The sequence below is a fragment of the Cervus canadensis genome, chromosome 15 (assembly GCF_019320065.1).
Source record: "Cervus canadensis isolate Bull #8, Minnesota chromosome 15, ASM1932006v1, whole genome shotgun sequence".
NCBI lineage: Eukaryota > Metazoa > Chordata > Mammalia > Artiodactyla > Cervidae > Cervus > Cervus canadensis.
Genome location: NC_057400.1, coordinates 41,913,906 through 41,927,654, shown reverse-complemented (window position 1 = coordinate 41,927,654; position 13,749 = coordinate 41,913,906). Strand labels below are relative to the sequence as shown.

Here is a 13,749-nt window from a genome sequence, read left to right as displayed (position 1 = left end):
TGCTTTCTGCATGATCTTTAATCTCTCTCTTTCCTTCATCTCTCTGCTCTCATTTTCAAACACATGTAGCTCTTTTTCTATCACAAGTTGCCATTCTCACGATCTCATTGCCTTCTCCAGAGGTACTTTTTTCATTTTTTGACACCAAAATGGCCTATGCAATGCTTTTTCCATTTCTTTACCACCTCCTCCCTTCTGAATTTTTTGCCAACAGGCTTCTAGTCCTGCTCCCTTCCTCACCCAATACCTTTCCTTAAAACTAACAATGATCTCTTTTCTTTATTCTGTTTGATCTCTATACCACTGTCTTCTCTAAAAATTTCTTGATACAGTCTTGACCCTTGCCTTCTTTAGTCTGAAATTATTCATGGTTTTCTGCCTTTCTGATGACTGTTTTTGTTTTTTATCTATTGGTTGCATTTTTTCATTCTTCCCTCAAGCTGTGACCATTATTCAGAGTTCAGTCCTTGCTTGTCTGTTTTTTGTTGTTTTTTTTTTTCTTTCTGGACCAAGGCATTTTAAATTGTGTTCCTTGATCTAAAATACCTTAGAAGCTGCCACTGAGAACCCAGGGAATGGATGAAAGTGTGGACAACTGGTGTCTTCCCACTACTTCAAACAGAATAGCTCTGATTTTATCTGTTTATTTGTTCCATATTGTTTATTTTGGAGAGCTTCACTAATTTACTGAAAACTACATCAGGATCATAAAGCCTGAGTCTAATTTCCTATTTTACAACTATCTATATAACTTTGGACAAATATTTCAAAGCATTAATAAATTTCTAAATCCAAGCTTGTGTCCTTCCCTCCACCTAAACCACTCTCCAGGTCTCCTCCCCAGTACCTTTCTAATTCCTACTGATTTTTTGGTTTTCTGTCACTTCCTCCAGGAAGTCTCCTTTGAATCTGAGATCTGGGTTAGGTGTTCTTCTGACATGGTACCATAGCATTCTAAAACAATACTTTAACACAGTACTTATTTGGTTGTCTGTTGGTCTATATTTCCTACTAAACTGGAAGCTCATTGAGAACAGACTATTATTCATGATATACCTAGCTTAGGGCATGTAGTAGGTTTGAAATCCCAAACAGAGATCATTTTATACCCAGCAAAGATATCCAAATTAGGTGACACTGCTTTCTTTTCAACTAAATATAAATAAAAAGGCATGTATCAACGTTATCTCTCATTGTGATCAAACTGCTCTCCCCATCTGCCTGCTTTCTGAGTGTCCCTGACACCTCCTTCATCTACTTTTGAATCCTGTTCACAACACCCTCACCATTTACTTTTATTGGGGAAGTTATTTTATATTTAACTGATTTTTTTTTTGTCCTAAAACAGAGATGGACTGTTAAAGATATCTACAATGACCAAGAAAACATCAAAATACTAATTCATCTTGTTTTCAACTCTGTATCACTACATCATTCTTAACAAGATTATAACATTGCACTGTTTTGGCCTAATATTAACAATATCAACTTCTAATAGTTCTAATCTTTGTTTAGATGAAAAATTAACAATATCAACTTCTATTAGTTCTAATTTTTGTTTAGATGAAAAATCTTTAAAAGAAGATTTTGAGGGCATATCTGAGCAGTTTATAAGAAAAGCATTGGTAGCTGATATAGAGATTATAACTGCCTGGTAAAGAATGTATTGCTTTAAATATTTGCTGTCTAAAATATATATATAATAACAACAAAAAATCCTAAAATAAAATCAAAGAAGAGTAATATGATGTTCACATATATTCTGTAAATATGGCCTTAGAGAAATTCCAAACTGCTGGCATACAAAACTAGAAAGTGTAATATTACAATTCCATCTTTAATCCTAAACTGTAACATCACCCTCAGCAACCATACCAGGGTACTTTCATCATAAATGTCATAGGTTCCAAGAGCAAAATTACATTTCAATTCAGTGCTATTTTATTTAAGAGTTTATCATATTTTCAAACACCAAGCTAATGCAATTTAGACCCAATGAGTATCTTTTACCTCACTGCTTTAAATCTGGAATCAGCTTTTCACTACTATGTTTCTTCAGATTATATTAAACAGAAAAGGTCCTAAGGAAGACCAAAATCAAAAATATTTTGCAATAAAGCAATCTCTGCAAAACTGATCATAGTTCATTTTCTGCTTAACAGAATTCTTGACAAATAGAACTTCAAAAAGATATTCTTGGAATAGATGTTATAAAGAAAACTCATGTATCAGATAAGTAGCTGATTAGATGAAATCCTGTACGGCTCTAAGAGACCAAGACTTAGGTCATGAATCAATTCAAGGAAGTCGATCTGCTGACTAAGATCCTCATGTTTCTTATAACAATAGTAATATTTGTATAAAGAAAAGCCCCACAGCCAACAGGGGAGATGGTACTTACGAGTATTGTGTCAGCAGTTCCAAATCATTATGCATGTTGATTGGATATGCTTCACTGAGTTCAAACAACTTCTCTAGAGCCTCATAAATGAAAATGATGCAAATAAGAGAAGCAAAAGCTTCTTCAGTAAACCGGGTGATATAGCAGACAAGGGAGCTTGCGTCAGTGGCCACAAGTATGATACACAGCGTTGCAGTCCAAAGGCCAATACTAGCTCTTAGAGAGAGGTATGACAGCCCGTATTCTCTAGGAGGAGGGAGAGAACAGGAGAAAGCAGGTCACTGAACAGCCTGTCACCATTTTTAGTAGATGGAAATAAGTCTAATTCAGGAAGCAAAAGTAAATAAGCTTCACATCCCATGAGTATCTAAACTCAAAACTTTGTCTACAGGGAACACCTAAGGGTACAAAACTCAAAGAGGTTTCTCAGTGCTTAGAACTGAATATAATTTTTTATAAATATTACATAAAAAATACATAAATATTTTACTATTTCTTTATTTCCATGGAGAGGCAAAAATGGCAAACTGAATCAAATCAGCAACTTCTACCTCTGCCAGCAGATTTCCAAATGTGATGCTGAGAGAAGCATAAATACGGTGGAGGGATAGACAGGGACTAAGGGTGAAAAGTATATAATACTTACTTGCAAAATTTAAACAAAATCTTTTCAAACACCAAAACTGGTCCTGTACTGCCTAGTATGGTAAGAGGCTGTCCACCAAAGAGAGAATACGCTATCCCAGTCATGGATGCTCCAAAGAGAGACTCGATTGCACTCTGTGTGGAGATATAAATGATTCTATTATCTAAGCTGTACAGGCCGCCATTATAATTGGGGAAAAATATATATAAAATACATGGGGTCTATTCTATGAAGCGCCTACTAGCAACCTTGGGCAGGAGGTGGGGTAGGAGAATTAAAAAAGGGGCAAGCCATCAAAATATGAATGGTAGTAGACAAGGATACATTATCTCCCTCTTCCTTATCTTACTTTTCTTTCACTTACTAAAAGTTTACATGTATTCACAATAAATGTCTGGCAGAAGCATGGCCTATATAAGTGGGAAATGGACCTTTTAAGAACTAAGAACCAATCTAAAGCTAGCCTAAGACTGGGGGCCAGGGATGAGATCAGAACCTTGTATAACGTAAGAATTATCTGTTCTGAGATATTCCACTCCCTGATTACCAGTTCCACTAGTCAAGAAATTCATCTGAAGCTAGTTCAGTTCAGTTCAGTTCAGCTCAGTCGCTCAGTCATGTCCAACTCTTTGTGACCCCATGAGTATCAGCTAGACCATACATCAAACCTCTCCTCATAAAGGAATTCAAAATGAAACGCACACTCACCTAACTATGAATCTTAAATGCTGATTCAAATTCAAAGTTCAGAGAAAAGAATAATACATACTATTCGACCTTCAGTTGCTTCTCCCAACAGTCCTCCAAATGTGATGACAGGAGACATACATGCGCAGTAGAGAAACAGAAAAGATGCTAAACACTGCAGGCTGAAAGCATCTGTGAAGTCACTCCAGAAGTATGGAGCTTTTCTTTTGATATCTAAAATAAGTCCCCCAAAAATCCTAAGACAGGGGGGAAAACACAATAGTGACATACAAAGATAAAAAACACATAAGTCAAAATACTCATTTGCTTTGTTGCCAGGTCACAGTATAGGTTTTCCATCAGCAGAGATGAGACCCGTATTAATCTGCTAGGCTTTTCATCATGATCTATAGGAATAGCTTTGTACCACTAAGGCACTTCAATTCCTAGCGAAAAATCATGTCAGCAACCTCAAAAACCCTGCTGCTAAGCTGCTAAGTCATGTCCGACTGTGCGACCCCATAGATGGCAGCCCACCAGGCTCCCCCGTCCCTGGGATTCTCCGGGCAAGAACACTGGAGTGGGTTGCCATTTCCTTCTCCAATGCATGAAAGTGAAAAGTGAAAGTGAAGTCGCTCAGTTGAGTCTGACTCTTCACGACCCCATGGACTGTGCGATCCCATAGATGGCAGGCCACCAGGCTCCTCCGTCCATGGGATTTTCCAGGCAAGAGTACTGGAGTGGGGTGCCATTGCCTTCTCCGTCAAAAACCCTAGGTTCTCTCAAACTAGGTTCTCAGCTGTTCAACAATCAAAATTCAAACAGTGAGATTTAAGGATTACTCTAATCTCTGTCCCATTTCACAAAAACCTAGTCCTAAAATCAGGCCTCTTATCCTCGGTAATTGGCAATGTTGAAATTGTTTACATTCCACTTAGTGTAGCAGAAAGTGAAGGAGGGAAGGTAAACTGATTTTTATATAGCCCATAGTGAACATCAACCTAGAGAGAAAAGGTGGTATATAACCATGGCTCCAGCTATCCACTCTCTTTGTCAAAAAAATCGCTTGCCAAATAATATTTCATACAGGCACTTAAATGGCCTTATGGACAACAATAATACTTAGTAGAGAGAGGTAAGTTCCATTATTGTTTACATTTTTAGAAAACTAACACAGGGGCCTTATATTAAGCAACCTAGATAAATGTACTTTTGATCCACTGTTGCTAAACATATTCAAACATCTATAATTAACAAGACAATAATGATCTTACTTGGGGTAAATGCGTGTATTCTAAAAATATCAAAAACCACATTAAAAACATGTAAAGGATGATGTTTTGGTAGGAGGAGGGGAGTGGGAGAAGCATTAAATTGCAAAATGTCTAAAATCTGAGGATGAAATTTTTTAATCTATTAGGAATGAGAGCATTAAATAGGTATTCTCATTCTTTGAACATTTACTAACAACATGCAGATTTAACATTTGACTACTAAAAGCTCTTTGTGCTCTTTGGAATAGCGATGTCATATTAAAATGAATAAGGCTATGATTAAGTTCCCACATGAAGGTTAAAAAAAACTACTATGTTCAACATACTGCAAGTATGCTAAATACACCTGGGTTATGGAAAAATATTAAAGGTTTGTTCTTTATTTTCTAAATAGGAATATAATGTGGCAATCTAAGAATCACTTCAAAAATGATTGCTCTCTTGAGAAGTAAATTCCTATCTGCTTTGAAAAATGTACCTCTTCAGAATAACTGAAAATTCTATTATTTTTAATTTTTAATTGCCCTGATATAGACACAATAGTAACATATTAATAACTATCTTATTATGTGAGTGATCGAATCATTACGTTTTCCACATCCACCAGAGGGATGTGGAGTAGGAGAGGTTGAAAAGGATGAAATTTCAATTGAAAAAAAAAGGACATTTAACATTCGGAGAAGTTTGCAAAGAACCTATGAAAATTCACACACATACACAATGATCATCTTAGTTTAGGTTCTCCTACTTGTGTTTAATAAAACACATGCATAATTTTTATTTGGGGGATCATTTTCTGAACGATGTGTTAACTTCTCAAAGTCATAATTCAGAACAGATTTAATCTACTAGTCTATTTATTCATGTACTTATTTTTTACATCCCACCTAAGCCCCAAAAGAATGTGAGGTGGTTATGAACGATCACTTCGAAGTCAATATTTATAGATTTGATAGCACTTCCTATTAGACTACTGTTTTCTAATTAATTACTTATTAGGCCATACATGAGTCTAAACAGCTGTTATATTACAGTGTAATAAACATGCTTTTAGCAGCAAAAATCTAAATCCGGAAGTGGGAGGTCATTGCAGAGAACAGTACAAGAGCAGCCCAGGTGTGCACCAGCAACTCCAGGAGAGCAGATGAGTAATGGATACTTCAAGTCCTGTCAGCAACAGAATCTGTGGAAGAACTCTGGAGAAGCGAAGATACCGGATATTGGTGACCTGGGAGGATTTAGGAAGCAGTAAGGAAAAGTGAACTTTGAAAAAAAAAAAATCTAAGCTATGTGGCACGTTACACCTGAGAGAGAGGGGAAAAAAAAAATAACACCAAAAATAAAAAGACAGCATTTGAAAATATGGAAGTAAACAGAAGGAGTAACAATGATTCCAGTAAAAGGGAAAGGGGAAAAAATTGTCTGAATCATCTCAAATTAGGTACCAGACTGAGGAAGACATTTCCTTAGAGACAAAACATAGAAAAAGGGAAAGAACAGAGGAGAATTAAAATGCACAGTTGTCAGAAACTGGAAAGTCAGCTTAGAGGACACAGTAAGAGGAGTAGAGGAGATGGCCCTGAGGGCAGGGGAGCACCAAGCCTGCAAAGTTTTTGCAATTGCCTTCAATTATAACGGAGGCTGTGTGCACATATTCCCTGAAGAGAGACCCACCCAGAGGTTTCTGATTTTCTGCTCACACATTTCTTGGAGAGAGACAAGCTGTCAAAAAAAACATAAAGAATCATTTTAAGAAATAAATTGGAGCCTTCATCTCTTCAAAGATGTGTGATTAGAAAAATAAGTCATATAGCTCTTTCAGATTACTATCATAAAAATAAAAAATATTATTATATACATCCTACTTGCATGTAATGAGACCGGGTCTATAAGACTGAGTTCTTGGTATTTATTTTCATTTCCATCTTGAACTTGAAATTTTCAACAGGCTCTTTTGGAAGGGGCAACTGACAGTTTTCTCATTCATTCTAAGAATCTGTGAATGTGTTTTATGCATAGCAATGTGAAAGACTACGTATATAAAATGGAATGGTGTATCCACTGTTCTGGTTTAATAATAATGACAATCATTAATGACGAGATATCAAATTTATTAGCATATTGACCCCCAAAGAGTAGGTATTCAAAGTATAAAGACAAATTAGTCCTCAAAACAGTAATTCCCAACACAAAAGTGATATACCATTTGGTCTTTGAAGTCCCATACAAAGGCTTTTCACTAACCTTCCGGTTCGCTGGAGTTCAGGCCCACTATGTCCTCCGTGGGGCTCAGCTTCCCCATGAGCTGCTGTTCCATTCGGTACAGCAGGAGTCTTCCTCTTCTCCTGTGGGAAGTTTTTTTGTTTTTTAATTTCAGGCGCTAGTTGTAAATAATAAAAACAATTTTTTCCCTCGAGGCAATATGCAGAGCAGTTAAGAATCCAGGCTCTGTACTTATTGGCTATACAACCTCTAGAAAGTTGTTTAGCCACCTAAAGCCTTAGTTCTCGCTTCCTTTTACTGGTGATAACTCTGACGGTAAAGCGTCTGCCTGCAATGTGGGAGACACGGATTCGATCCCTGATTAGGGAAGATCTCCTGGAGAAGGAAATGGCAACCCACTCCAGTACTCTTGCCTGGAAAATCCCATGGACGGAGGAGCCTGGTAGGCTACAGTCTAAGGAGGGGGCAAAGAGTCAGACATGATTGAGAGACTTCACTTCCACTTTCCATTGAGAGAATGAAATGAGGTTGAGGGATACTTATTCTTTCTTTCAACGAATATTTATTGAGTGCCTAGTGTGTGCCATTTATTTTTATGGGATGCTATAGATGCAAAAGTGAGCAAGAAAAAGCATTCTGTTAGTGGAGACAAAATAAACCTATAATGTCAGGTAGAGATAGAGATGATAGAGCCAATTCTCCAGGCAAGAAAACTGGAGTGGGTAGCCATTCCCTTCTCCAGGGGATCTTCACTACCCAGAGAGGGTAAAGAACTTGCCTGCAATGCAGGAGAACTGGGTTCAATCCTTGGGTCCAGAAGATCCCCTGAAGAAGGGAATAGCTACCCACTCCAGTATTCTTGCCTGGAGAATTCCTTGGACAGAGGAGCCTGGCGGGCTACAACCCATGGGGTTGCAAAGAATCGGACATGACTGAGCGACTAACACTCTTACTACTATTCTGAGATAGAGATCCGAAAAAAACTAAAACAAGAAGGGATGAGAGGAGACTGGGATTACGATAGGTTGAGGTAAGGAGGTGTTAATAGTGGTATAGGCCTGGTCTAGTTCAACTGTTCCATGAACATTAACTGCTATCATTAGATTTTTTTAAAGTATGTTTCCCTCTCTGATTCTGGCTCGTATCTTCCTACCCAAGCTTCTTTCCAATATAAAGCAATCAGAAAGACTACTGCAAAAGGAAGCTTCTAATTGAGCCAATGACAAAATACTGAGGTTGTGTAAGTTCTGTTTCTCTACAGGTCTATTCCACCCACTTTTGTCAGTGACAGAGAGTTTAAAAAATCAGAAAAGCATTCCTACTGGTGATCTTAGAACACATCGATGTGCTCAAAAGTGCTTAAAAGGAAAAAAAATTAATGGTGAAATTAAAGTTTTTACTTAACTGCCATTCCAAAATAGTGTAAACATATAAACATGTTCTTCATGCTTAGTGTAAACTAAACAAGTGGGAATTATCACATGATCTTATTACAATGGGACAGTTAGATAAAATGGTACAGATTTAAAACATGACAAAAATATTTTGAAATGCAAAAAATGTAGGAAAGTTCATTGACTGAATTTTATAATTTCCCAGGTATATAAATACATACAATGAACTTAAGTTCAAAGATAAAAGACAGTATGTCTGTCAACAGATGAAGGAGCTGCCTTTACAGGTAAATAACTATCATATGTTAGTAAAGGGCTTTAACAGTGGCCCTTAATACCCTCAATACCCAATAATCACCTGGGAAAACATTTCTTAGCAAGTCTAAGAAGGCAAGTGGTATTATTTGTTCTTCTGGGGAATTATCCCTTACTGCACACATCAATTCATTGTTTTACAATGGGAAAAGCTATTTGTCTTATACACTGATAAGGCAAATGATAAACCCTGAAAGATATTCATCATTCTAAAGTACCTATTTCCTCAAGGAGTGCCTTCTTACAGTAGGGAGAAAGGGTTTAGAAAAAATAATTGGGTACTGGTGAATATTCTGAGGAAAATACAGGAAATTTTTTTTGTTGTTCAGACTTGACTGACAAGGACCCACTGTACAGCACGGGGAACTATACTCAATATCTTATAGCAACCTAGAATGGAAAATAATTTTTAAAATAATATATATACACATATATATGTATATTTATGTGTATATGTATAAAACTGAATCACTGTTATACACCTGAAACAAATACATTGTAAATCAACTATATTTCAATAAAAATTAAAAGTAAATAAATAAATAAAATTTGTTTCTGAGCTTTTTCTGATATCTTCAATCTGAATTACTGGAAGGAAACACTGAACAGATCTGCTTCTTCCTTTTGGGGATTGAGAGAGGTTTCATAGATTTAATAAGATCCCCAAGATGTCCATATTTATGTAGCATTATGTACATGCCAGATTCTAGAGACAGTTATGATGTTAAACTTATTTTACATGCACAGAATTTATAATAATAAAGAAAAAATAAAGAAATAAAAATGATGGAAAAGCAAAAACTTAGAGCATACTAAAGGGATCTGTGAGGTGTGGGGAGGAAGAAATGGCAATGATAAAGAGAATGGTCAGGCAGGCTCAGAGAGAGTGTCATTTGAGAAAAACTTGAGGGAGTCAAGAGAATTAGCCATAAAACAACTGGGGGAACATCCAGGCAAAGAACAGCCAGTGAGTGGATAGTCTTAAGGCAGGAGTGTGCTGCAGAGATTGAAGAATAAGGAGGAAGGAGGCCAAGGAGAGGAGTGAGCAAGAAAGAAAGAGATGGGAGATGACTTAGAGGTGGGAGATGACTTAGAGGTGGGAGATGACTTAGAGGTGGGAGATGACTTAGAGGTGGGAGATGACTTAGAGGCAAAAGGAAGCCAGACTGTGTGGGTTTAGTAGATCATTTTAAGTATTTGGCTTTTATTCTCAGTGAAATGAGGAGCTTTTGCAGGATTTTAAGGAAAGGAGAGCATGATCTAACACTTTGGCTGCTGTGTCAAGAACATATTCTAGGAACCAAGAGTAGAAACAAGGAGACTGGTTAGGGGGCTATTTCAGTAATCCAGGAGAAAAATGATGGTAGCTTGGAGCAAAAGAACTGATGACATAGGGGATAAAGAGGGAATTGGTGGGGTAATCTCTTTGAGTAGGTATGAAGAGATGGGATCTACTGCACAGATAGAAAACTGACTTTGGATAATTCATTAATAGTAATATAGGAACATGTAAAGAATGTAGGTACAGATGCTGGCAGGTAGATAAATGTGGTTTGGGGAATCTAAGCAGGTAAATGGCATAAGAGAAAAGCAAGGAAGTTAAGGGTATACATAAGGGAGTGATTATAATGACTGACATAAAGTTCTAATGAGTATTTTCAGGGGTATCCCTTGAGGTGACTGGTTATTATTCTCTTAACTGAAAGTAAGAAATATTTTAAAAAATACTATGATTTACACATTTCTGGAAGAATAAAAACCATGGAGATTATCCCAGAGAGGAAAATATTTGAATGAATATGAATTCAGTACTTAATTTATTTTGATTCATTTTGTTCCACTTCATAAAAGCAAACATTGTTTCATAGTATCTATTATTCAATTCCAACATACATTTTAAAGATACTAATGTTGTAAAGAAACACAGAGCATATCTAATTCAAACTCATTATATAAAATTGTGTTGTCTAACATGACAGCCACTAACTACAAGTGGCTATTTAAATTTAAATTAATTAAAATCAAAAATTCAGTTCCTCACTTGCATAAGCACATTTCTAGTGCTCAATAGTGTCTTGACTTAATAGATATCATAGATATAGAACATTTCTATCACTGCAGAAAGTTCTATTGGACACACTGATATATAACATCAGTAGAGAGGTTACAGCATCTGTTTAAGGTAATAAAAAGAGATAGTATCAGAACCCAGGTGCCGTGATTCTTAGTTCAATGTTCTTTCTCCTGTTGTTGTCATTGTTTAGTCTCTAAGTCATGTCTGGCTCTTTTGCGAGTCCATGGACTATAGCACGCCAGGTTCCTCTGTCCATGGGATTTCTTAGACAAGAATACTAGAGTAAGTTACCATTTCCTTCTCCAGGAAACCTTCCTGACCCCAGGGATTGAACCCGAATCTCTTGTACTGGTGGCTTCCCTCATAGCTCAGTTAGTAGAGAATCTGCCTGCAATGCAGGAGACCTGGGTTCAATCCCTGTGTTGGGAAGATTCCCTGGAGAAGGGAAAGGCTACCCACTCCAGTATTCTGTCCTGGAGAATTCCATGGACTATGCAGTCCAAGGGGTCGCAAAGAGTCAGACACGACTGAGTGACTGAGTTTCACTTCACTTCAATTCACTCTTGCATTGGCATACTGAGCCTACTGCTTCTCAATACCCAGGCTCCAACATCCAACAATTAATGCTGGTCTTAAAGTCTCACAAAATTAATTTTAGCTCCCATGTCTCCACTTGTCTCAGAAACATCATTTCTCAAAGGCAAAGTGTTTCCAAAAATGCTTGACTTTAGTTTTAATGTTTGAACAACAAATTAGTGTTAACAAGTGACTTTAAAACTCTCACATTCGGCATAATTAATATTTTTACTGAATTTTCCAAATAATATTAATTAAAGAGATTCTTTCTTACTACTTTAAGAAGCATTATACTGTCTTTATTAATACTGTTAGCGTTAGAATATACACAAGTACAAAATAAGACAATCTAAACCCTTAAAATTACTCTTTAAGCAACTTACTAACTTTAGTAGTACATCAACTGAAATTATGTGATTGAGACTATAGAATCCCAGACTATAGAATCTCCTCTGAGAAAAGAAGAGCAAATAATCTTCAATAATTATAAAATAACTGCAGGATAGAAATGTAGAAATGAGCCATCAGTAGAGTTTCCTTCAATTAATAGCGGGTTTGAGATGACTTTTTAAAAGACTCATAGTTGAGTCTTTTACTCAGTCAATTTACCCATCTCTGGCTAAGCAGAAAAACATCTATGCCTACAGCTGGGTCAATTAGGCCATCTGTTACTTCAGCTAAGGCAGCAGAGTCAACTACAAACGCAGCTGGACTCCACAGGGACCAGAGCCAAAGGCAAGAGTGAGTAGAGGACAACAGGGGAGCTGTAGGAGGCAGGTTCACTAGGAACAGAGACAGCAATATCAGTGGGCTTAAAAACATGTGGCCACCTTTCAGATATATGTATTCCCTAAGGTCGAACACTGTATAGGCTCTAAATGCTTGATGTCAGGCACTACTCTTGTTACCATCTATGTTACGATGTGTCTGAGTCGACTCTCTAGTCTTAGACACTTATGAGCACTTCGCATATGCATCTGAAACCAAATTCCTTAGCTTATCCTTCAAATTCCTCTTTGCCTACAGATGTTTAATTTCTCATGTGAGGATACTGCCTCTTACCAAGTTAATAAAACTACAAACCATGAAGTCAAAAAAAAACAAAAAAAAAACCATGTGGCCACTACCCTCAACAAAGTCATGCCTGCAATAAGAAAATGACCTCAAACAGTATCAATGGTCTTTATTTCTTTTTTTGTTGTTTGTTTTGTTTTGTTTTGTTTTTTCATTTATTTTTATTTGTTGGAGGCTCATTACTTTACAATATTGTAGTGGTTTTTGCCATACATTGACATGAATTAGCCATGGATTTACATGTGTTCCCCATCCCGATCCCCCCTCCCACCTCCCTCTCCATCCCATCCCTCTGGGTCGTCCCAGTGCACCAGCCCTAAGCACCTGTCTCATGCATACAACCTGGGCTGGTGATCTGTTTCACCCTTGATAGTATACTTGTTTCAATGCTGTTCTCTCTGAACATCCCACCCTTGCCTTCTCCCACTGAGTCTAAAAGTCTGTTCTGTACATCTGTGTCTCTTTTTCTGTTTTGCATATAGGGTTATCGTTACCATCGCTCAGTGCAATCCCTATCAAGCTACCAATGGTATTTTTCACAGAACTAGAACAAATAATTTCACAATTTGTATGGAAATACAAAAAACCTCGAATAGCCAAAGCAATCTTGAGAAAGAAGAATGGAACTGGAGGAATCAACCTGCCTGACTTCAGACTCTACTACAAAGCCACAGTCATCAAGACAGTATGGTACTGGCACAAAGACAGAAATATAGATCAATGGAACAGAATAGAAAGCCCAGAGATAAATCCACATTACCTACAGACACCTTATCTTCGACAAAGGAGCCAAGAATATACAATGGAAAAAAGACAACCTCTTTAACAAGTGGTGCTGGGAAAACTGGTCAACCGCTTGTAAAAGAATGAAACTAGAACACTTTCTAACACCATACACAAAAATAAACTCAAAATGGATTAAAGATCTAAACATAAGACCAGAAAGTATAAAACTCCTAGAGGAGAACATAGGCAAAACACTCTCCAACATAAATCACAGCAGGATCCTCTATGACCCACCTCCCAGAATACTGGAAATAAAAGCAAAGTAAACAAATGGGACCTAATGAAACTTAAAAGCTTTT

At 37.0% G+C, this 13,749-nt stretch overlaps 1 protein-coding gene across 6 annotated transcripts in view; it reads right to left on the bottom strand.

The window, feature by feature from the left end:
* The window catches only part of SLC4A10 (solute carrier family 4 member 10), a 336,246-nt gene that overhangs the window by 101,595 nt on the left and 220,902 nt on the right, over nucleotides 1-13,749 (bottom strand). For all 6 annotated transcript variants that reach the window (XM_043488151.1, XM_043488153.1, XM_043488154.1 and 3 more), the window contains 4 exons: nucleotides 7,253-7,353; nucleotides 3,817-3,991; nucleotides 3,048-3,181; nucleotides 2,402-2,647 (listed from right to left, as the gene is read on the bottom strand). In XM_043488151.1, coding sequence (XP_043344086.1) covers nucleotides 2,402-2,647; nucleotides 3,048-3,181; nucleotides 3,817-3,991; nucleotides 7,253-7,353 — 656 coding nt within the window. The remainder of the gene's footprint in view (nucleotides 1-2,401; nucleotides 2,648-3,047; nucleotides 3,182-3,816; nucleotides 3,992-7,252; nucleotides 7,354-13,749) is intronic.